This window comes from Ochotona curzoniae, unplaced genomic scaffold, assembly GCF_017591425.1.
Source record: "Ochotona curzoniae isolate NIBS_2020 unplaced genomic scaffold, NIBS_Ocur_1.0 contig_908, whole genome shotgun sequence".
Taxonomy (NCBI): domain Eukaryota; kingdom Metazoa; phylum Chordata; class Mammalia; order Lagomorpha; family Ochotonidae; genus Ochotona; species Ochotona curzoniae.
In genome coordinates this window covers 26,408,959-26,434,115 of record NW_024466607.1, presented here as the reverse complement: position 1 = coordinate 26,434,115, position 25,157 = coordinate 26,408,959, and the positions used below count along the sequence as shown (strand labels likewise).

Here is a 25,157-nt window from a genome sequence, read left to right as displayed (position 1 = left end):
TTTCTACATATTTGCCTTTCTAATAAAATAAATCTTAATAAAAAAAAACTGATTTGACATAGAGGACACAAAGGAGAACTAATAAGTAAATAATAAAGCTAGCACCTGTGGAAGGCTGTGAGGTGGCTGAGCCGTGTGCCATTCCAAAGTGAACAGGTGCACCAGTACAGCCGATCTGGACCAGAACAGCACTGTGGACACTGGCATATGGTTTCAGTTAAGGACACTGATTGTACACATGGTATCTAAGATAAATAAAAATAATTTACCAATTTTCTCTAAAGAATATCATCCCTGTGACAGAGAAAAGACAGAAACTAAGGTGCTCGTTGATAAGCAAATACAGGGAAGCATTGAGAAACAGCAGTGAAATGTGAAGTCCAGGGGAATGTTCTGACAATCAACCACTAGGGCAACTCAGCTTCCGTCCAAAGGTACTGCAAGTCATTCCTAACCCTGGGCTAACCCCACCTGACACACTGAGAGTACACAGATGCAATTTATGTATCATGACCACAGTTTATTACTAATCTCAGCACCCAGTCAGGACCATTTATTAACAACTAGTCAGAAAAGATGCCCTTTTCAAACAGTGCTTTTGCCTCTAGAAAACACCATCACAGCCTTCCATAGTACTGACATGTTTAGAGGCCATTTATATGACACTCCCAGCACGTAACACAAAGATTTAAAGTCAGCTCTCTCTTCCTGCTATCATTGCAAGACTTCACCATACTCTGCTCTTGAACTGCGTCCGTCACCTCACCAGGCACTGGCATGACATCAGCAGGCCTGCCGGAGCAGATAGCATCTGCTGGCAGGTGCGACAATGCATGCATCCTCCTGGGTCTGGGAGCTGCCCACTCAGGAAACTGCTCTTGGACTCAGTTTCACAGCAGCTTTGGGATTCTTGGATTCCACTTGTAGTTTTAAATCTGAAACCAATGGTAAGAAACGCCTTGCTCTCAAAAATACTGAGTTACTGAAGAAAATGACATGCTGGAATATTTCAAAACATTAGAACATAAAGGAAGCACAATGCTACTCTTCGTTCCCAAGAAAACAATGCAATCTACATGATGACAGCTGCCAGCCTCAAACACCAAAAATGCCAAAACGACACCACAATCGCTCACCATCAACCACTGCTCAAATGGAAAGTGTGGTTACTCATTAATTTCCAAAAACTACATGGCATCTCAGCACTCCAGGGAATAAGCTGCTCACTGATTCACAACACACACACTCTACAACTTAACTATGCCGCACGCCTTTCTGCCTCTTAGCATTCCCGCAGCATGGCAGCTATGATTTTTAAAGAACAGCCCTTAGATCTTGCAACAACCTGCTCATAAAAATCACTTTAATATCAGTAATATACAGATTCACAGGGGATTGTCCACAGATTTCCATCCATTTCACTGCAAGAAAAAAAAAATAATCCTTCCTAGGCAGTGATGACTTCCTCACACTGTGCATGATGTCCAGCGGTGTACGACGGTGCCAGAACTGCTCGACTTAGAGGACCTTTCCCAGCACTACTGCGGTGCTGAAGCAATAGGAATAATTCAGTAGATGCTGAACTTCAAAATTTGAATCTAGGTCTTTCCTGGGGCTATCCTCTCTCCTGATGTTGAGTGGGGCAGAGAGCACAACGCCACCCCCGCTCACCCCCTGCTCTGTCAGGAAGGTAACACCTCATCATCAACAGCATGCTAGGTTGCTAAACTGGGATGCTCGGCAGGTTACACATGTTGACCAATTTCAGTTTAGACTGAGCGCGCGGTCTTGTTAATTCCATCATAATTCAAGGGGCACCTGCACCACATTTAACAGGCTACAACGGCTAACTGCAAAGATTCTGAATTTGAGATTCTTGGTTGTTGCTACCTATAAAAAAGAACTAAAGAACTGGCCTTAAGGAACTTGAACAAAAAAAGAAACAGTTCCAGGGCCCAGTGCGATAGCATAGTGGTTAAGATCCTCACCTTGAATGTGCCAAGATCCCATATGGTTGCCCGTTCTAGTCCCGGTGGCCCCACTTCCCTTCCAGCTCCCTGCTTGTGCCCTGGAAAGCAGTTGAGGACAGCCCAAGGCCTTGGGACCCTACACCAGCGTGGGAGACCCAGAAGAGCCCCTGGCTCCTGACTTCAGATTGGCTCAGCTCCAGCAGCGGCAGTCACTTGAGTGAACCATCAGATGGAAGATGTTCCTGTCTCTCCTCCTGTGTATATCTGCCTTTCCAATAAAAATAAATCTTTAAAAAAAACAAAAAACAAAAAACAGTTCTAATAACACTCCCTCCTTTACCACCTGGTCTCAAAGACGTAGAAGCCACAGTGGCAGCACTGACGATGGCTCTTGGTTCTGGGGACATGGCCTGTCTGCCCTGTCCCTGCCTTGCAGGTGGGTGCTAGCTACCTTCCTCCACTTTACTGAGTTGTCATTTGGTTGCTTCCTCACCGTCTCCATTTCCAAACCACTTGTTCATCCCACCAGCCCCTTCTTCACTGCTGACTCAAAGCGGCAACTACTTCCTCATGCCCCAGCACTACTCATCTCCCGAGCACGTTGCTCTCATCCTTCAGCAAAGAACTTTATTTCTATGAAAAGAAGAGTTACAAAGAGAAAGCAGGAGAGCAGGAGGAGAGGGAGGGAGGAAAGAAAGCAAAGAGAAAGAGCTGTTCCAATGGCTCCAGCCATGGGGGCTGGGTCAGGCCAAGGTCAGGCGCCTAAACCCCATCTGGGTCTTCCCTGTGGGAGTAGCAGGTGTTCAAGTCCTTCAGCACATCAGAAGACAGCTGGACTGAAAACTCAGCACCCTGCACTCGAACCTTACTTGAATGGAATGCCAGCATTTCAAGTGGCAGCTTAACCTGCTACAGCACAATGTTGGTCTGAGCTCTTTTACACCTCTTAGTTCCCTTGCACTAGTAGCACCCTGGTACATCTACGCAGTGTTCAGTCAGTCCTATCCCCTGCTCACCCAAAGGCACAGGAGTGTGTGCATCTTGAACTCATACTTTCTTCTATGCCAGTTTCAGGTTACCCTTGCTTCTATGTCACACGAGGAGTAACTCTCTAGGAGATTGCTGTGCTAGAATTTGTAGACAAAAGGCGGAAATAAGGTATTCAGCACCATGCCAATACATTTGCTGATATTCAGGCAGGGAGATGCAATTTTTTTTAAAGGTTTCCATAAAAATACACTTGAATTACTTAGTGAAGTACTCCTGGCAGAAGGGATCAAAAGGCCTCTTTCTACCAAAGACTTGGAAAAGTAACATCTGTAACAATTTGCTCTTGCGCATCCCTCTAAACTATTGCATTTATTAATTCTCTGGAGCACCACAGGGTCCCATCAATGTAGAGCCATGTGGTTCAGAATGACTTGTAATGGACTGACAATGACATCAAGACCCTGTGAACTGGTCCCACAGGTCACACTTAGCACATGGGTCATCCACAGGTGACTATGTCACCTTTGGTCAAAGGCAACTCTACACAGCACATTCCAGATGGCCTGGAATTTCCTGCATCCGAGCTCGCTCACGTCACCGTCAGCCTGGGACCACTATAGTTGCTCCAAGTATAAATGTAAGTGGCGCTTCTACCTCCACCAAAACCTTTCTCACTTTACGTAACCAAAGCGGGGACCCGAACTGGGGCCAATGCGGAATACTGGCTGCAGGTAGCAGCTTACTCATACACGACAACACTGGCGCCCTGCAGGTGATTTTTAAAAAAACAAACGTCTTTCTATAGCCAATGTGTAATCCATGGCTTTTTTCTCCGAGTTGCCTATCAAGAAACCACCTCTGCTCGACCTTGATGGTTTCCCGACTTGACACATACACTGTCAGTATCAACAGTAGGCCTGTTCTGGCTTTAAGATGTATGTCAAAACTCAGCAGTATCCTCACTTTTACTGCCTCACTTTGGCCCCACACTCGTCTAGAGCCATCTCATCTTAAAACTGTTTTCCCTGCTTCTATTCTCCCATATTCCATTTTGCACAAATCCACAGCACTACAGCGGGACATGTTATTCCCTTACAGGACCCTCCAAGGACTGAATGGTTTCTGACCATGACCTGTGAATGATCAGGTTTCTGCCTAGAATGCTGGTTGCCTGTGGTTTCAGTTTCCCTGTACTAACAACCCTCCTCCAGCGACACAGGCCTTCAGGCCTGCAGCCCGGCCGTTTTCTCTGCATCATGTGTGTTGATTCCAATTTTCTAGCTGGGAGGTGTCTCCTTATCTCTTAGGGCTTAGCTCCATTATCAACTCTTGGAATAGTTTTGAAAAACAATTCATCTTCAGAGGTACTCCATTATCTTTCCAGTTTTTTCTTTTTTAAAGATTTATTTATTTTTACTGGAAAGGCAGGTTAGATTTATGGAAAGCCAAAGATCTTCCGACCGTTGATTCAATCTCCAAATGGCCACAATGGCTGGAGCTGAAGTCAGAAGCCAGAAGCTTCTTCTGGGTCTCCCATGTGAGTATAGGGTCCCAAGGCTTTGGACCGTCCTCCACTGCTTTCCCAAATCACTAGCAGGGAGCTGGATGGGAAGTGGAGCAGCCAGGACACAACTGGTATGCATATGGGATCCAAAGCTTGCAAGGTGAGGATTTAGCTGTTGAGCCATCACGCTGGGTCCTATCTGTCCATTCAAATCTCATATATGTTTTTATTTGTTTGTTTTTAAAGATCTATTCATTTTATATATTTTTAAAGATTTATTTACCTTTACTACAAAGTCAGATATACAGAGAGGATGAGAGACAGAGAGGAAGATCTTCCGTCCGATGATTCACTCCCCAAGTGACCGCAACAGCCAGTGCTGCACGGATCGGAAGCCAGGATCCAGGAACCTCTTCCCGGAGGTCTCCCACGTGGGTGCAGGGTCATAAGGCTTTGGGCCGTCCTCAACTGTTTTCCCGGGCCATAGGCAGGGAGCTGGATGGGAAGTGGGGCCACCGGGATTAGAACCAGTGCCCACATGGGTCCCGGCACGTTCAAGGCGAGGACTTTAGCCACTAGACCAAGCCGCTGGGCACAAGATCTATTTATTTTTATTGAAAAGTCAGATATACAGGGAGGAGGAGAGAAAGAGGAAGATCTTCTGTTCCCTGATACACTCCCCAGGGGCCACACTGGCTGGAGCTGAGCCAATCTGAAGCCAGGAAGTAGGAGCCTCTTTCGGTCCCCCACCCAAGTGCAGGGTCCCAAGGCTTTGGCCTGTCCTCGATTGCCTTTCCAGGCCACAAGCAGGGAGTTGAATGGGAAGTGGGGCTGCTGTGACATGAACTGGCACCCATATGGGATCCCAGCACATGCAACCCAAAAACTTAAGCCACTAAGCTACAACGCCGAGCTCCTCAAGCTCACATTTGTACTAGAATAAGCAATGAGGATTACTACAAAGTTCACAGACGTACATAGCATACTCAATGACTCAAATCAAGGAAGCCAATCAAATATTTCTGCAATAAACTACAGACCCCAACCGGCCATAAAACCAAGTTCCATATTCAGAAACTTATATCTTTCACATTGACAAGTAGCATCATGACAACAACAAAGGCCAACATGGATCTTCGATGAACTAACGCATAAGATTCATAACTGCTAAACTTGCTACTGGCAGGATCCCGTTTCCTTCGAAAATGGCCCTGTGTCCACATCATGTGAAATACTCAGTTACAATTCACTGAATTCACAACCAGGAGCTTCAGCAGAAATCAACCTGTAACTGCTTTGATGCAGTATTTCAAAGGTAATCTCATGAAACATCCTCTTGCCAGTCTAATTTCAGCAATGATCAGAAAATGGACATCACTTTCGATTAAAAAAAAATTGCAAAATACCAAACTTCTGAGAGGTATTCACCCATTCTGAGTCAGAGTCTGCCTTCCACTGAACAGTGTTAGTATATAGTAAGCACACACCACCACTGGCCTTCACTGAAGCCTGCTTTACTTTTTAAGCCGCTACTAATGGTTTTTAAAACGGTTCCACACTTACCATAATGTGATTGAAATGCCTGTGGTTTGACAACCTGATTACAGTCGTTACACACCACCAAGTAGAAATCATCATGGGCTGGACAGAGACCAAATATTGGCATGTCTGCAACAAAGAAACAGGGGGTCACTCACTCATCAGATTCCAACTGATGCCCAGCAGCAGAGGAACAACATGTTTCAAAGAAGCTCTCATATAAAAGGAGCACCAGGACAATCAGCAATCTGGTTTAAAACTGACCCACGCAGAACGCCATCACAATTAAGTGTACAGAGAAACTTTGCAAAAGGTTAAGGTAAAACCCACCCCAAATCATTATGAACCAAAACAGATCCATTTTTTTTTAAATGTAAGAAATGAATAACTGATACAAAAGAAAAACTTTTGAGGAACTCTACCAATGATTCTGGGGGAAAAGTTGCAAAGAAATAACAATAAAATGATTAGTAATTCTCGAAGTCATATATTTGAACAGTTTTATTTGTTAAATTATGAGCTCAATTTGTCTCCTTAGTTCTAGGAAACAAGAAACTATGTTCACATTTTTATTTTAGGTCACTAGAACTTCTAGTTCTTTCGTATAAATCATGACATCAGTAGACACAGACTGAGCTCAGTTTATAGGCAGCTTTTCATGTTAAGTTCAGTTTGAGCCACAGAACTGGGCACAATCTAAGCTTTTCTGGCTGTTTTAAAATAGTAAGATAGCAACTGGAAACAAAGTAACTTGATACCTATTAAAAATTATTCCCTAAAAGGTCTAAGTGTGAGCAATTTAGTTACTGAAGTAATATAGCAGAGAGCTGAAAATTCAAGCCAGAATTTAGACTTTTAAAACATTTCAAAATTGGGCATTTCAAACAAGCAGTCTGCACTACATGTACCACTGAGGGGTGAGATAGTCATGCATGAGATAGTCATGGTAGCTGGGTTTGTATTACATTGACAATTACGTGCTTTAGTTGACCACATACCTAAAGGGTGGGGAGCGAATGTTAAAAACCTTATGAGCATCTTTTCTTTTCCTGAAAGGTTTAATTTCAGAGACCAGTGCTTTGGTGAAGTAGGTTAAGTCACTGTCTGCAGTGATGTCTGCTTCAAATTGTGGATGCTCTACTTCCAACCCAGCTCCCTGCTAAGGCACCTGTGAAAGCCGAAGATGGCCTAAGTGCTAGGATGCTTGCATGCATGTGGAAGCCTGGAATAAACTCCCGTCTCAGGACTGGACCAGGCCTGGCCACTTTGGTCATCTGGAGAGTGAACCAATGGATGCAAGTTCCTGTTATTTTTTCCCCTCTCCTCTACCTCACAGTACATAAGTACACAAATAACCCCCCAACACACCTTTTTAAAAAAGATTTTTAATTTACTTAACTGTTTTAAATTGCAAGGCTGATTTACAGAGAGATGGAGAGAAAGATCTTCCATGTGCTGATTTACTCAAGTGGTCGAACCTATCTAAAGCCAGGAGCCAGGGGCCTCCTGCAGGCCCTCCACACAGGTGCAGGGTCCTAAGGCCTTGGGCCATTCTCCACTGCCTTCTCAGACCCCAAGCAAGGAACCAGATGGGAAGTGGAGCATCAGGGACACGAACTGGGACCCATATGGGATACCGGAGCATAGAAGACAAGGATTTAGCCACTAGGTCACCACACTGGGCCCAATAAATGTCCTCTTAAAAAATAAAGCCTAAAAAAGCTTTCCCATAGCTTTGATGACCTTAGTGATTTTAAAGAGAATAAACTGATCAAGGGAGATATCAAACGAAATAGGCACCAGTACTGTGGTGCACTGGACTAAGCTGTCACAACACTGGCACCCCATATAAACATCAGTTTAAGTCCTGGCTGCTTGACTTCTTACCTATTTCCCTGGCAAAAGTCTGCAGGGTGAACCTCTCTGGGCCCCTGCTACCCAAGTGAGAGACCCAGATGAGCCTCACAGCTTCAAGCTATCCCAGTCCTGGCCATCAGGGAGTAAAGCAGTAACTGGAAGTGTTTTCTCTCATACACATACACACAACACACACTCATCAACCCTCTCTCTGTAACTCTGCCTTTCAAATAATCTTAAAAAGATCTGTCAAATATCAAGTTACTCATCTCCTATCTACACATGGCTAGAGTTCAGATTTTCGGCTTCTATTTCACAGAACTATGGGCAGCCAGCAGGCAGAGACCTATCCCAGGATCCAACATGACAGTCAGCTGCAGGTGTAGCATCGCTTCTCTGTGTCACCTCGTTCTACCTCTGTACAATCTATGCAGGCACCACGATTTCTACTGTAAAAGGAAAACAGATTCACGGAGAGGAAGAGTTAGTCAAAGCTGGGATTTGGATCTGGCACACAATGAAGTCTACAATATCTTTTTCCTTTTTAAAGATTTATTTGAAAGTGATTTACAGGGCCAACACAATGGCAATAACAAGCTAGTCCTCTGTCAACAGCACCAGCATCCCCTATGGGTGTCAGTTCAAGTCCTGGTTGCTCCACTTGCCATCGAGCTCCCTGCTTATGCTCTGTGGAAACAACAGAGGATGCGGTTCAAAGACTTGGGCCCTGCACCTATGAGACAGACCCTGAAGAAGCTCTTGGATTCCTGTCTTGGGTCAGCACAGCTCCTGCCAGTGTGGCCATTTGGGGAGTGAACGAACAGAATGAATCTCTCTCTGCCTGTCCCTCTCTCTCAGATACTCTGATATCCAAGTAAAACTAATGAATCTTAAAAAATTGTTTACTTGGGGCCCAGCACGATAGCATAGTGGTTAAATCTCTCGCCTTGCATGTGCCAGAATCCTATATGATGCCGGTTCTAACCCCGGTGGCTCCACTTCCCTTCCAGCTCCCTGCTTGTGCCCTGGAAAGCAGTTGAGGACAGCCCAAAGCCTTGGGACCCTGCACCCACGTGGGAGACCCGGAAGAACTCCTGGCTCCTGGCTTCAGATTGGCTCAGCTCTAGCCGTTGCAGTCACTTGGGGAGTGACCAATCGGACGGAAGATCTTCCTCTCTGATCCCCTCTTCTCTGTATATCCGCCTTTCCAATAAAAGCAAATGTTTAAAAAAAATTGTTTACTTGAAAGTGAAACAGACACAATCTTCCATCTGCTGGTCCATTCCCCAAAAGGCTGCAATGGCCTATACGCAGGACCAAGCCAGAACCAGGAACCCAGAGCTCCAGGTCTCCGGTACAGTAGCAAAGGCCCAAACACTTGAGCCATTTTTTGCTGCTTTCCCAGGTGCGTTAGCAGGGAGCTAGATATGAAGTGGAACATGCTGGGCTTGAACCAATGCTCTGATGGGTGTCACAAGCATCAGCTTCATCTGTCTCACCAGAACACTTGCTCCTTGATGGCTTGGATCTGGCTTGTCCCGAGGAAACACAGGAATGGTAATTATTCCTTCAGGATTCCCACTCCAATAAAAATGAAATGTCAGTACTGACCTCAGCCTTTGCATAAACTGATTAGATAATGTTAGAAGTTTCCAACACACAGCTGACTTCTGTGACTAAGCTTAATTATTTAATAAAAAAAATGAGAGTCAAACAATGTGCTACTTTCCTTGAAAGCATGCCCACATGGAGTTAAATATAGTACATGTGGGAGAAGGCAAAAGGTTATATGGCAGGCAGCCTCTCTCTGCTTCAGACACATACACACACACAAACACAAACACAATAAGCTACTTCCTATGGCCGTGTCTTGACGTTTCATCCTTAGACATTTAAAGCAGTTTGTCCCAAGTTCCATATACCCCCAATGCCGTATGTCTCCAACAGGAGTTATAGTAAGGAAAACTCCATATCATAGAATATAGTAATATTCATAACTTGTAAGTGAAAAGCATGAAATGTCCAACAACCTGTGTGATGCAATGGCTTGTCATAGTTTTCTTCAGTAATTAACATCAAGCAATGCTGTTTAAAATACATCAATAACATACTTCTGGGGATTTGTTTCCTATCCCTTAAAAACTGAAGCAACTGTGGAAAGGATTCAAATTTGCTACAATGATGCTTAAACAGAAAATGGTTCTTTTCAGCCCTGCTTCCTGTATGTCTTTTGAGATTGGCAGCAAACAATCCTAGGAGGGTAAAGGTCCCTCTCAAAGGGACCAGGGATGTAGACTTCCGTAAATACCATTTCCTCAGTAACTTCAGTCTGTATGCAACGGGTGATGACAGTAATGACAGTCGCAATGACAAATGGCTGACGTTCATCATTAATGGACTTAATTATTTATTAAGCCCTTTTTGTGTGGTTTACCTCATTTCTAACTATAATCCTGCACTAATATCTTCCTTTTTTTTGGTGGAGAAATCAATCTATTTAATATATAGCAAGAAAACAGCCCAAGGATGACTCTGGTTTGTGAGCTGTAAATTTAGTTCTTAATCTTTCAGCAACACGCTGCCATCTCCCCGAAATACATGTGCACGTAGACACACACACACATCCTACTGAAACAAAAATGGTACACTTAAATCCAGTTCACATCACCCCAAGAATTCTCGTTTCTGTTCTGAAAATCTAAAGCAACATTTACTTTAGTTTTCTAAGTTCTTTACCTTCAGATATCCTTATTTGGAAGTAAGCTAGAAGAAACAAAATAATTTAAATGCCCCCCCCAGCCCCCATAGAGTTCTATATCCCTTTTCTGCACTGGAACATTCCAGAGGCCTTAGCAACAGGAACGGAGTGTGGAATGTTGTGGCAACACAGAGAAATGACATAATTTGTGTGAGAGACAGCAGGCATGCTTCTGAATCCTTTCAGGGCATACAGTCATCACTGTCCCTATCAGCACGTGCATCTTGCCAGGGCAGAGGAAAAAGCTTCATTTACAGCAGAAAATATTGGGCTATTAAAAATGACTTCATTATAGGATTTAAATATTTACAAAACCTACTTTAGATAATATAACTCACCATTAATTACGTACTTGGAAGTAATTAAAAGCTTTTAAATTGAACTTTTACTCATGGAGTCTGAGCTAAATTCAAAGGAAAACCATCACTGTTGTTTAAGCCCTACATCTTTTTCAGAATCTGAGTCATTTGGCTCCCACATGTAGGGTTCTTGTACTCCACACCAGAAAGGGCACCAGAATCTCAGGAAGAGCTGGGTACATGGATATATGAGCACAGGTGTGTGGAAACTCCACAGTCACATACCGAGGGCAAGCTCCACACCAGAAACCATTCCTCAAATAGGGACAGCAAATGTATCTGGTTCCTTTGGGACTGCTATTTCCATTTTGAGGACTGTGCTTAACAGTGAGACAGGAACGACACAGCAAAGGATTTAACCTTTGGAATATCCTGAGCGTCACCCTTTTCCCACACATCCCAAATTTCTACATGCCATCAACGCCCACATCTCTCTCCAACCCAGACTGCTGCTCAGTTTTATCAGGACAGGCAAATTCAACTGCCTGTTAGACACTGTCATCTGGATGCCTAACCCCTGTTTCAAAAGCTTCACTCTTGCCTCACATCTGCTCCTTGCCCTCTAACAACCTTTCTCTGTTTAGGTAAAGCATACCATCCATCCCCCAGTAGCTCAAGCTTGAACCCCAGTGTCATCTCTACCTTTTCTTGTCACTCACCACATCCAGAGCTCCAGCAGTTCTAAGCTGTGCCTACTTCTCTCAGCTGCCACAGCCACGGCAGTAGGACCAGCCAGGAGCACTTCTGCCATGGACTAGAGAAGTCTCCTAAGTGGTCTCTATAATCTCCACAAGACTGTCAGGGAGACCTTAGAACTGTCTACTACATGATGTCACTCTTTTCTTTACAATTCTCTAGAGGCTTCCCACTCCCTTTGGAGCACAATCCCAGCCCTTACCCCAGCCCCCAAGTGCCTGCCAGAAATGTGTCCAGCACCCTCTTACCCTCTGTCCCTTGCCACACCTTCATTGGTTAGCTCCCCTCAGGGCACACCTCCTTGGTCCCCTGAATCTCTCTCCTTGGCTAGATCCTTTCCAGGCACAATGACCTCTTATTTCTCACAGATGCAGTCGTGGGACCTGCCCTCACTCTTCACTAAAGCCTAGTACATTCCCGACATGAGATCTTGTTTGACTACTACCTCCTCAAGAGAGCACTCCCTCCCCTCCTCAAGTTAGCTGCCCACTCTCACTGGCTCACTCTGAATCCCAATTCCTGAGTCAAGAGGAATGACACCTTGGCAAGCTTCTGTAACCTCTCCAAATTTCAGTTCCTTCATTTTCCAAAGAATGATGATCACAGTAGCTCCTTCACAGACAAATTCTCAAAAGGGTACCCAACATAAGGAAGTACTTATGCCTTGTTTCCAAGCCATGCATCCCTGTTGTGTTGCTCAGGAAACGTAGGCACACAGAAATTGAGATTTCATAAGCTGCTGCACAGCACAGCCAATGTATGACTCCAGGTCTACTGGACTCCAATGTTCTAGAAGCAGCTCTCTCCAAGTTAGTGCCTCTAAGACAGGGTCAAGGGATTGCTACTTGCCTAGGCAGGTCTCAATAGGGCCCGAGTTTCTCCCTGGTCCAGCCTCCCTTATGCTGAGGCCAGAGCCACCATCTGTAAAGGAAAAATAAATCCTTTTCTTGAAGACCCTGATGGCTTCAAAGTAGAGTTTCAACTTCTCGTCTGCCTCTCTGCAAGCAAGGCCCCCTCAACAATCTGCCCCCAGCGTGAGTGGATCCAGTGTGAGTGGATCAGCACCCCAAAATGTGCCTGGCTCTACCACAGCGCTACCTTTTGGCCCCAATCATCCCTATGTACAGAAAGCTCCTCCTCTCAATCTGCAATCACAATCATAAACCACGAATTGACTCACATGCCTTACAGTACTCATGTCATCTGTATCTTCTCGCCAGAGCTTCACTTACTGACATTATGAGTTATGACTGAAAGCTCAATAACCAAATTTTCCAAATCCTGTTTGTAAGCAAACTCTTTGCCTTGTCTAACACAGACCCTGAGAAGTGAGCGCTCATGGTATGTCTAAGTAGTGACAGGCATCTACAATATTTCTGTAGCTTCTGCTTGGTCTTGGGATAAAAACTAGCATCCTGGATGTGGCTTTCCAGGTCCTTAACATCCTGGTGTGCATCTCTGTATATGGCTCTGTAGTGCTGGTTTTGATCTGGCACACACTGCTCTCTCCTGGCACAGCACTCCACCCTTGCCCTTCCCACCACAGGGGTTGACAACGGCCTGTGGATCTATTTCATTCCATCTTAGTCTCACTGCACTTCTCTTAAAACTTGGTTAAGCAAGCCCCCTGACTAACCTTGGTACACAGAACATTCCTGTATCTGTGGCTCTCCATCCAGCTGTGTGAGCTGCACTCTCCTCCCACTGACTGTGTTCCACATCTGTCTCATTCACTTCTCTATAGAAGGTACGTAGTGGTTCCTGACAAAAAGCTCCTAAGTGTATGTTAAGTATTACCTGAGAGACAGTAATTAAAACATTAAGGTTAAGTCCTGTGATGCCATCGTAAGCCAGAGGTTATAATTATGCCTTTATGTCATTTAATGACACATGGTCATCTGCTAGAATTGGATAAGCCATTCAGTGAGACCGAAGTTCAAGTTCAGGAATCCTTCTCCAGCACAAGATCCAACACCTGGGGGCAGTTTCTGGTAAAATTTGATTCTGAAATCTACACATTTTTCAAACTCCCTATTTTCAAGTAAGCCCCTTAGATTAGTTAATAACAGTTCTGCAGTCAAGTGATTTGGATTCAAATAAATCACCTGGCCTCTCTGAGACTCATTTTCTTTGTCCTTGCACAAAACCATTAGCATCAACTACGTAGGCTCATACCATTACTGCACGATTAAATGAATTAATCCTTGGGCAACACTCAATGCTGAGCCTGTAGTAAACACTCAATAAATGTTAGCTAAAGGAAGAAGGAAAACAAATCACACAGAAATTGTGTCTCACAGGACCCAGTTGAAATCAACTTACAGGTAATTGGTACAAATACCAAACAACAGACTATGTTTTTACAACATAAGCTGAACTGTCAGGAAGCCTCATACTCCCATTGCAGATCACACACTTCTCCATGCAGGCCAGGGGAGCAGCAGGGCAGGGCCACCAGTGGTGCTTCAACAGAGAAGTCATATGTGACAGAAAGAGACAGTCAGAGTGAGACAGTAGGAGCGTGCACAATGAAGATTACAGAAATCAGTCTGAATGCAGGCCCCATACAACCCTACAAACAGCTCAGGAGGTGATGGACGTGATGCCAAGCCAGAGCAGAAATGCAGTGATGGTGTGCTGTTCCTTCCTTCCTCACTGCAGCTAAAGCAGATGCACAAAAGGTTGGAAACACAACGAGCACAAGAACAGTTAGCTACTGTAATAGAGCACAGAGGTTAAAGGTGCAGCATGTGGTCACTTGCCTGTACTTCCACCTGCTCATCCACAGAGGCTAATGTCATAATACCTACCTCACAGATTGCTAGAAGGACTAAAGGAGTTATACAGAAAATACTGAAGGTAGTGCTTGCTACACAAAGTGTGAACCGTTTGTATCACCTTCCCCACCAGTGCTATTTGGTCTTAGAACTAAAAATGACTGTGCTTTGGAGGCACATTCTCCTCCCGAGACCCTCCAGTAATCTCAACGTTGATTTTAAATCCTTTACGTCTCATGACCCAATTAACCCACTTAGGGGTTCCCTGACGCATGCAGAATGAGAAGCAGTACTCACAAGGCTCTGGCTAATGCAGCCTCAGAACAGTGTGTCTTCCTACTGTCCACTCTGGCATTCTGATTTCCTGGACAGTGATACCAAAGCCTACTTGAGCATCTTTGTTAGTTCTGGTTCTTTTCTCTATAGAATGCTTCTGCTGGTTGGTTGCAGGTCTCTTCTTACATTTCAGTGGAAAGACCTTCCTTCCAACTGTCCACTTTAAGGCAAGTTCCGATCTCTTCAGAAAATGTGCTCTCATCACTCCTTAGCTGGTAGTTGTGACTTGGCTCTCTCCCACAGTAAGATATAAGCTCATGAGGACAAAGGTCCCATCTGCACATCATGGCACCCGGGACACAGACAGTTCTCAAAGTATTTGACAACAGCCTCTGAACTCAGACTGGCTGAGTTCAAACCCCATTCTATCAATCACCAGAGTGTGTCAGTATAGTCATTAGTAACGTAGGGATGACAGTAGACCCTAACAGATATTCACATCATTTACAAAGAGTCCATGTTCTTATTATTGGGTGGCAAAGTACCAGGAAAATTAACATCTATTACAATTCTTTTTCTTCCTTTTTCTGGGGGCGGGGGAGGGGTTCCTAAACTGCTGGTGGGATGTACTGCCATTGCTTCCAATCTCTGCTAGTCTTCAGCCACTGCCACTTGTAACAGCATCCAGGACTTTCTGTGCCAGGTATTACAGCAAGTACTTTATAAATTATTCATTATATTGATTAAACACATGAATGGTAACTATGCCTAGGCATTATTCTACTTACTATTTATACATCAATGAATAAAAATCACAACAAACTGCTCCACCGTCCCTCAAAAAGAAAGTAGTGATACAAATGAGGATATTCCAAAGAGTTCCAAAGAGTCTATGGAAAAACAGAATTAAGAGGTAATTATTTGTATCTGAAGGCCATTTTTTTCTAATTCATACAGATTAGCAAAATGTCTTTTCTGTCACTTTTCTGAAGGTGTTTCATACCGTAAAAATAGTTAAGCCTTATGTTACTGAGTGCTTCCTGTGTTCCAGCCAGAATGCAAGGTACTAACTCACTTTACCTCTGTGGATCAATATTCCCACTTAATAAACAGTTAAATGAGAGGAAAAAAAGGAGGCAACCAGCTATTAAATCAAAGAGCTGGGAAGTGTGGCAGCTGAGCAGTAAGAACCAGCGAGTGCTCAGTGTGTGTGCTTCACCTCCTCACTGGGACAGCCACCCCTTGGCTCTATGCTGCCCTCAGATCCTCTCTGTCTTTTCTGGCTAGTCCCTGCCCTTCTCTCCAGTTTCATAACGTCAGCCAATCCGTTCCTACCTCACAGGAGTCACCTGCAGGTACTTCTACATCATCTGCTCCCACTGCCACTAAAAGTCTTCCTAAGTAACGAAATGCTCACCCCATTTATGTGGGACACACCAGTAAGAAACCCAAGGCATGTGGAAGATTCTTCTTCACATTAACTGGAGTATTACTGTTGTCAGCACCAAATTTATTTCTACTAATGATCTCAATACTTGGTCATCTCAAGTATTATCATCTTATCAAACATTTGTGTCATAGTTATTTTAAGTTTTTAATTGCTGTTAAACAGGCTTTAGTCTCAGGAAAAGCTAAGAAATAAGCACGTCTCCAAAATGTTAAATGATGGAACCAACAGAAGACCACCCCTCAAAAAACCAAAACAAAACAAAGCAAAAAAAAAAAAAAAAACCCAAACAAACAAAAAAACAAAAAACCCAAACCAACCAACCAAAAAAACCAAACCTAGAAATAAAACGTTCAATCTGCAACCTGGCAAAATGTGTGGTCTGGGGGACCATGTGAATGTGAGCCAAATGAATAAATAACATCAATAAATACTGAAATTTGAAGAAGTGATGGGGTAGGCATCTGGCACAGCTGTTAAGATGGCAGTTGGGACTCACACATCCATTATCTTAGTGCCTGGAGTGCCAGCTCCACCCACGATTTCAGCTTCCTGCCAATGTGTGCCCTGGGAGGTAGCACTGACAGCTCAAAGACCTTGGTCTGCTATATCTGTGGGAGATCCAGATGGAGTTCCCAATCACTGACACCTGCAGACTGAACAGCGGATGCACAATCTGTCTCCACAATCCCCCCTCCTTTTCTTTCTCTATCTCTCTTTTGCTTTGTTTTTAGGATTTATGTATGTTTACTGGAAAGGTAGATTTACAGGAGAGACAAAGATCTTCCTTTTGCTGGTTCACTTCCCAAATGGCAACAACAACTAGGGCTGAGTCACCTGACGCCAGGAGCGTGGAGCCTGGAGCCTGGAGCCTGGAGCCTCTTCTGGGCCTCCCACATGGATGCAGTGTCCTAAGGCTTAGTGCCATCTTCCACTGCTTTTCCTAGGCACAAGCAGAGAGCTGGGTCTCAAGTGGAGCAACCCAGACATGAATTAGAGCCCAAATAGAAAGCAGTGCTTGCAGGTGGAGGATTAGCCAGTTGAGCAATGATATCAGTTCCCTCATTAATCATTTTTAAAAGAGATTTCAAGTAAATAGCAACCAACAGAAAACCGGAGAACCAATAAACTACATAAAAAACCTTACTAATAGACATGTATCACCAAGTACAAATGCCAGGTCTTACCACAGTGACCTTCTACAGAGGCAAGAGTCACAAGAACATTTGCTGTTACTGCACTGAAATTGATATCCAATGCTTCAGACGGAACAGAAGAGGAAACTATCAAAATCCTGGGAAACCAAAATTACGAAAGGCAGGCAGGGCTACCACAGTTACCAACACCGCAGAATACAACACGACATCAACAAATTTACAAGCAGCAACTCTCTCTGACCACAGGAGAATCAAACCAGAAAGCAAAAGTCAAAACCTATGAACATGTGACAACGAAACTTACACTTCAAATGCTCAGAAAGTCCTAAAAGAATTTAGACGTGAAACTGAAAAAATGATAATAATAATAAAACAACAACATATTAAAATCTGTAGGATGTGGCAAGCACAGTGCTGAGAGGGAAATTTATCGAACTAAATGCATGGATAAGGAAAAAGAAATCACTCTTACCTTAAAAAGCCGGGGGGGGGGGGAATTCAAAGCAAGCAGAGGGAAGAACAAAAGGAATCAGTAAAACTGAGAATGGAGGAAAAAGGAGAAAACTTAATGAAATTTAAAAAGAACAACAACAGTTCTTTGACAAGATCAATAAAATGAGCAAACCTAACAAGACTGATTTTAGTCCAAAGACACAAGAAAGGCTAGTCAGTCAATATTTAAAAGACAAACAATGTAACCCATGATATTAACAGCTTAAATAAGAAAAATTCTATTGTCATAGCAACTGGTACAGAAAAGAACTTGATGAAATTCAATAATCATTACGACAAACAAAGCACACAGGTAAGCACAGAAGGAGCGTCAGCTTCACGGACGAGCACATACACTTACACACCGCACCACGCTTTCGTTGACATGATACTCACTAGAGAATAAAGGCTTCCTTGCTGGGATCAGGGAAACACTGGTTAGGCCCCGCTGTGTTAGTTAACACAATACCAGAAGTTCTAACCAGAGAAAGAAGGTAAGAAGAGGCAATAAAATGCATACAGACAGGAAAGGAAGAAATAAAACCGCTCCTGTTTACAGACATAATATGAAGGTCTATGTTAAAAATACCAAGAAATCTACAAAAAAAAAAAAAATTCTAAAAACAAACAAACAAAAAATCACAGGATACAAGATCAATACACAAAGATATGCTTTTGATATTTTAGCAACAGACCTAAAGGAAAATTAAACAACTAGTCCTCACTATCACATAAAACTTATTTGTTTCACAGCACTGCTGAGTATGATCTGGCAGTCATGTGTTTGTGATGAACGTACCAAACTAGAGATCTGTATCTTTCACTACTACCTTAAGGGGATGTCTTAAGATGTAAACAGCTCATGTTTGTAAAATCTCTAAAAACCTCACCAGGAACATGCCCCCCAAATCTTAGGATTTAGTTATGAAACTACAGCAAAGTACCTTGAGTTTGGTTTGTATTACCTAAAATCAGAAGGAAAACACTTTGTCTACCTTAATAGTCACTATGAACACATACAGTGAGTTCAACATCCATCCTCAAATAAAACCTTGCTAAACTAGTCCATGATCTGAAACTTGGCTAAAAACACAGAATTTCAGACCCCAAAACAGATTTAACAAATCAGATATGAATATCAACAACTACTAAATGATTTCTATTAATGTTTAAAAAGCACTGAAAATAAAATCTCATAAACTGGGTCTAATCATATATATTTCCACATGATAGTATATCAGTTTTATTCTGGTCCATCTGTCTACCAAACCTACAGTGAATGCCTACTATGCTCTATGGTAAATCAGCTCTGTGTCCTCAGGCTGTATCTTACTAGAACAGTGGGTGTATAAGACTTAGCATGTTACAGTATCTGATACACTGATATGTTGGTGAAGCTTTCTTCTAGGTTTTCACAAGGAATACCAGTCTACATTAATTGGAAATTTATTGGGGATGGCGCTGTAGCGTAATGGGTAAAGGGGCCACCTGTGGTGCTGGCTTCCTAGATGGGTGCTAGTTCATGTCCCAGATGCTCCATTTTAGATCCAGCTCCTGGCTTGTGGTCTAGGAAAGCAGCAGAAGACGGTCCAATGACTTGGGTCACTGTACCCACATGGGAGACCCAAAATAAGCTCCTAGATCAAGCTCCTGGATCCTGGCTTGGGACCAACCCAGCGCTGGCCACTGCAGCCATTTGGGGAATGAACCAGTGGATGGAAAACCTGCTTCTCCATCTGAAAACCTGCCTTTCAAATGAAAATAAACAAACTTTAAAAAATTTTTTTTTGTTTATTTGTAGGAGCTTCAGAGGGGCAAAGAGAATGAGAGAGATGAAGTGGCCTTCCATTCACTGGTTCACTCCAAATATGGCTGCAATCGCCAGGACCTAGACAGACAGATGAGGAGTTTCTTCCCAGTCTTCCACATGGGTGCATGAGACCAAGAGCTCAGGCCATCTTCAGCTGCTTCTCCAGACCATTAGCAGGAAAGCGGCACAGAAGTGGAACATCTAGGACACAAACCATGTGTGCCAGCATCATAAGTGGCAGCTTTCCCCACTGTATCACAAAACTGTATCCTTGTTTGTTTTGTTAATCTCCTGAACTAACTGTGAACTGTCTGTACTCTCCACCACGTGAGGTCAGTCAAGTGCCTGCACAGTGAGTTGCGAGGTAAGTTAATTATTGGACATATTTCCTTAAATGCCTTGAACCAGTAAGTCTCCCAGCCTTTCCTAAGAGACTATGACTCTGCCCTAGCCTTCACTTCTTGTTTGCAAAATGCCTCAAGGTCAGCCAGGGGTGAGAGATTAAAGCCTTCTTACGTCTTCCCTGGGCATGCGTACATCCTTACACAAGGCATGTCTATTTTCAGGTTCTTAAGAATGTGTGAGAATTTTCTTAGGCCGTCAAGTGACATCTCATTTCCCATCATGTTTTGTTTAATTTTTTCGGTTAGCCTCTTGTCAGCTTAATCTGGTACTGCTACCTCATTACTACCACAAAAGCTACTGTTTTTTTGTTTTTCTTTTTAAAAAATCTGACACATACACTCTTGTAAGAAGACACAAAAGCGCTCTCAGCTCAGAGAAAGAAAAGCCTCAAAAACAGTTTTTAGGAAGCTATCAAGGAGGCCCACAGTGAAAAAAATGGCATTTTGGGGAGAACCAAACCCATTCTGTCCCCTCCTGTAACTGCTGGCAGTCTCACAGCTACTGTCTTATGTTACTGGTTTTCCAAGTTACTGAGAAGCTGGGGGGGGGGGGGCTGAAATAGAGCAAGTGATGACACTCCAGAGATCACAGTACTCAAAGAGCTTTAGCCATTTTTCAGATCTTAGAAGCCTCTGGTTAATTTTTAAAATTGTGAGAAGGTTGGTTTTGATGATTCTAGCAGTGTTCTCAGTGCTTTTACAGAGCAGGTTTTTGGAGGTCCTTACTCTGACACTCAGAAGTGCTTAACAGACAGATTCTAATGAGGAATCATCACACTAGACTATTTATTAGTTTCAGAATCACTCAGGCAGTGCTGTGAAAAAGGCAGGCATATGGTTCAAAAGCAGAAGTGAGCAGGTCACCAGCTGCTTACAGTGGTACAGATAGGTAAGGACACTTGGAGCAGCTTAGATGTGGTGATGACAGTGAGACAGACAGGATTCAGAGATGTTCAGAAGAAACTATTGACATGCCCTGCAAACGGCCTGGCTAGCAGGATGGTGTGGAGGATGACGCCATTTTCCCAGCCTGCAGAACAGGATGGATGGGTGGGACCAGTTTCTGAGAAAGAATCCTGGACGAATGCCAAGTCCAAAGATGAGGAGCATATACTTGGGACATATGTGTTCTAGGTGCCTCTAAAACCCCCAGGACAAATAGCAAGGAAGCCACCATATTAAAGATTCTTCCCTAATTTTACACAAATGCTTTATAAATCCTGAAACTCTCTCTCTCAAATGCAAAACAAACAAAAGCTACCTTGGTCTAAAAAATAAAAAAAAATAATAAATAAAAGCATATATAGAGTCAATACTTAAAATTACGCAGAAATTAACAAGGTAGTTCTTAGAATGATGAGAACTGTGTATAAATGTCTGAAACCATTCGGTGTTTACATTCAACCGCATTTACTTTTTCTAAAGGCAATTTTATTTAAAAAACACTAAAAAATTTTGTCTAAAACATTGACGCACTCATACATATACATTAATATTTTCAGTGATGCTTGTGAAAAAAAAAATCAGCTGCTTCTCCTCCTCCACTCACTGATAAATACCCCAGTGCCTTACCAGTTATTAGCATTTGGTCCAATGTGGGGGAAACAGCAAGGACGTGGGCAACCAGGTCTCTCAAATGTGAATTGTTCTTTCGATTTTAATGCTGATCTCTGAACTTTTGTATTCATTTTCTTTACACTTTCCACACAGTTCCTTCTCTCATTTAGAAGAACACAACACCACACAACACCAAGAGAGGGGAGACCGGAATATTAACTGCTGGCTAATTATCTCTGCTCCTAATCTTTTAATATTACAAGGCCTTTCCAGTTTCGACAGATTAGGTGCCATTTGTTAGCACAGCAAAACAGTTAAACTCCAGTTTGTTTGGTTCATTTGCTCAATTAAAAAAAAAAAAGTTCGAAGGCCTAAAGTGCAACTTTCACAAACACGTATCACGCGTGCTCTTATCTCAGGTTTACTGCTTCAGACTTTGCAGTTTCACTCTGTCCTTCCAGGGGAAACCAGTCAACATACCTGAACAAGGTGCTCAAGCTCAACTTTCCACAACCAAATGCAAACAGATGGGACTGGCAGATAACACCCTGAGCGCCACACTTGAGACTGATGCCTCAAGTTAAATTCCCTTTTCTCCACAGATTTGTTTTGTTCTGAGGGCTTTCCCAACTAAAAGGTCAGACAAATGTTTAAAATACCACGCAGTAACAATAGCCATGGTGTGAGACATTTATTGAGCACTTAATAGGCCAGACAGCATGTTAAGTATCTCACACTGTTTCTATTACGTAATCCCCACAACAACCCTATGATATAGGTACTATTCTTAACTCCAGTTTACAAATGAGCAAACAGGTATGAAAAGTAACTTGCTCAAGAAAACACAGTGGGTAAGAGGTAGGGCTGATGCTAAAGCTTAAACCTAGCTGACTCCAGCTCCCTGCCCCTAACCAGGATGCAATGTCAAAGAGCTCCATTCCTTTCTCCAGCAAGTATTTCCTAACGAGCTTACAGTGTTTCTTCTTAAGGTTAGTAGGGCAAGAAACAGCCCTCACAGAATTGACACAGCTTCCTATGTTACAAAATTCACTTACTGTACTGAAACACCTTACCTAAGCTACTTTATATGTAATGCCCCCTAAAACAACACTGGAGCCCATTGCAGTAGCCTAGTGGCTAAAGTCTTTGCCTTGCACACACCAGGATCCCATACGGGCACCCGCTCATGTCCCAGCGGCCCCATTTCCTTCCCATCCAGCTCCCTGCTCAAGGCCTGGGAAGGCAGTGAGGATAAACCAAAGACTTGGGTCCTTGCACCACGTAGGAGACCTGGAAGAGGTTCCGGGCTCCTGGCTTTGGATCAGCACAGCACCGGCTGCTGTGGTCACTTGGAGAGTGAATCAGCAGACAGAAGATCTTCCTGTCTCTCCTCTCTATATATCTGACTTTCCAATAAAACAAAAACAAAAAGCAATAAGTACAAACAAACTCAACACTGGCGTACTAAACTCTGATTACCCCACATTATCAGACAAAAAATTACCATGAAAGTTATTTTACAGGGCTTCAAACGTCTAGTAGCATTCAGGTATTTTCAAGAAGTCAAATGACAATCCACACTCTATTTCTTCTCAACCCATCAGGCAGCACTTAATGGCAATAGTAGAAGAGCACTTTAGTAAGAACAGAAACTGCTCTTTCCCCCTACTAAAAGCCCGTGGTCTATTTTTGTTAACATATTTCTATCCTCCCTCGCTTCAGAAAACAGACAACACAAGGCCTTATTTATGTCTGTGCTTATCAGTAATGACATGGCCGTATCTCTGCAAACAGTTGGTTAATTAATTTGTATCCCCATCATCTGGCAGCATGCCTGTGCAACCAAACAGCAAAAATAATTATGCAAGGCTAGGCAGGAACATTTTCACTCTTCTGAGATTTCTTATCATGTGTTTTATTGTCATTCTTTAGATGGCTTTCAGTTGTAGAACACATATGAATCAGACAAAGATAATTAACAAACGATACTGAGTTCTTTCTTTACTGTATATTGAACATCAGAATGGGAAACAATCAGGCAGGCAGGACAACTCACCAACCAGTCAAAGGCACAAGACACACGCTGACAAGAATCAAGGATGCAGACTTTATTTCAACTGAGAACTCCATCTCTCTCATTATGCTATAATCTGAGGTTAATCTATCAGCAAATATTTACCTAGAACCTACCATCAGCTGCCTCCTACTTTCCTATATAAAACTGAATGTGAGAAAGTCAAACAGGACATTACTGGAATCCAGTATTCCCCACCTCAAATCACTTACATTTCTAATTAGATCTCACCTTTATGAGATTCCGTATCTGAGATACTATTTCTACAACCTCAAATTTAACCCCACCTAATACACAACTGAGCTCACAGCCTTCTGCATGCCTAATGATGTTCATTTGTCTTGAATAGTGAAGCCCACTTGAAGGGTGGATCAGTTGATTCCTGGAGTTACTTAAAATCATCCTTGAAAATTTCTCATAGTGAGGCCAACCAGTTAAGTCTTACATAGCCTCTGTGTTAAAATGTTTTTTTCTGCCACATAGGGTAGTTGGCCCCAACTTACCCTATTACAGGAAAATCATATAATACAAAATTACAGAAAAATGAGCTGCTTGCACTTTGAGAAAATTGACAAAACTGACACCGAATTAGAGAAAGCAATCAATACTGCATAACTTTGAGTGTGCTTGCTCTATTCAAAGCACTTATCAACACGAACATACAGCAGTGAGCAAACTCACTGTTTAATATAACTGACATCTTGCTTGTTTCGCACCTGTTAAGCACTGAATGATTGAGGGGAAAAATCAAATGATCTTCTTTCTTTCCAGTATGTAGGGTTTTAAGTTCAAGTACTCAGGATGCAACCCACCACACACGTCTCATCGGCAGCATCACAGTGCTACACATTCATCTTCACAGTGAGCAAATGGAGAAAAAAGCCAAATAACCAGACTGCATGGCCCAAACAGTGACTACTGCAACACACACATCTCAAACGCTGTTATACCGGCATTATCAGTGAAAATCAATCACTGTCTTGAGCCATACGAAGATTCAAAACCATGTGAAGGCCCAATACAGTAGCCTAGCAGCTAAAGTCCTTGCCTTGCATGAGCCAGTATCTCATAAGGGCACCAGTTCTAATCCCGGCTGATCTATTTCCTATCCAGCTCCGGGCCTGTGGCTTGGAAAAGCAGTCGAGGACAGCCCAAAGTCTTGGGACCCTACACCCCTGTGGGAGACCCAGAAGAGGCTCCTGGCTTTACATCAGCTCAGCTACAGCCATTGAGACTGCTGGGGGAGTGAACCAGCAGACAGAAGATCTTTATGTATTTCCTTCTCTCTGTATATCTGCCTTTCCAATAAAAATAAATAAATCTTAAAAACAACAACAAAACATGTGAAAGGCAGTTTAATGGTACCATTACAGAACACAGGAAAGTGCAAGCCATATAAAAGTTTGAGACTGAAGGCATTTCAAAGAGTCTGTTGAAGAATGATATTAAAACGCAAGCTTATTTTGCTGTAAAAAAAATTTTTTTTTGAA

At 43.0% G+C, this 25,157-nt stretch overlaps 1 protein-coding gene across 1 annotated transcript in view; it reads right to left on the bottom strand.

The window, feature by feature from the left end:
• ATXN7 (ataxin 7) overlaps window positions 1-25,157 on the bottom strand; it is a 107,388-nt gene that overhangs the window by 50,420 nt on the left and 31,811 nt on the right. Inside the window, exon 4 of the mRNA XM_040994768.1 lies at window positions 6,028-6,132. Within this exon, the coding sequence (XP_040850702.1) occupies window positions 6,028-6,132 (105 nt within the window). The remainder of the gene's footprint in view (window positions 1-6,027; window positions 6,133-25,157) is intronic.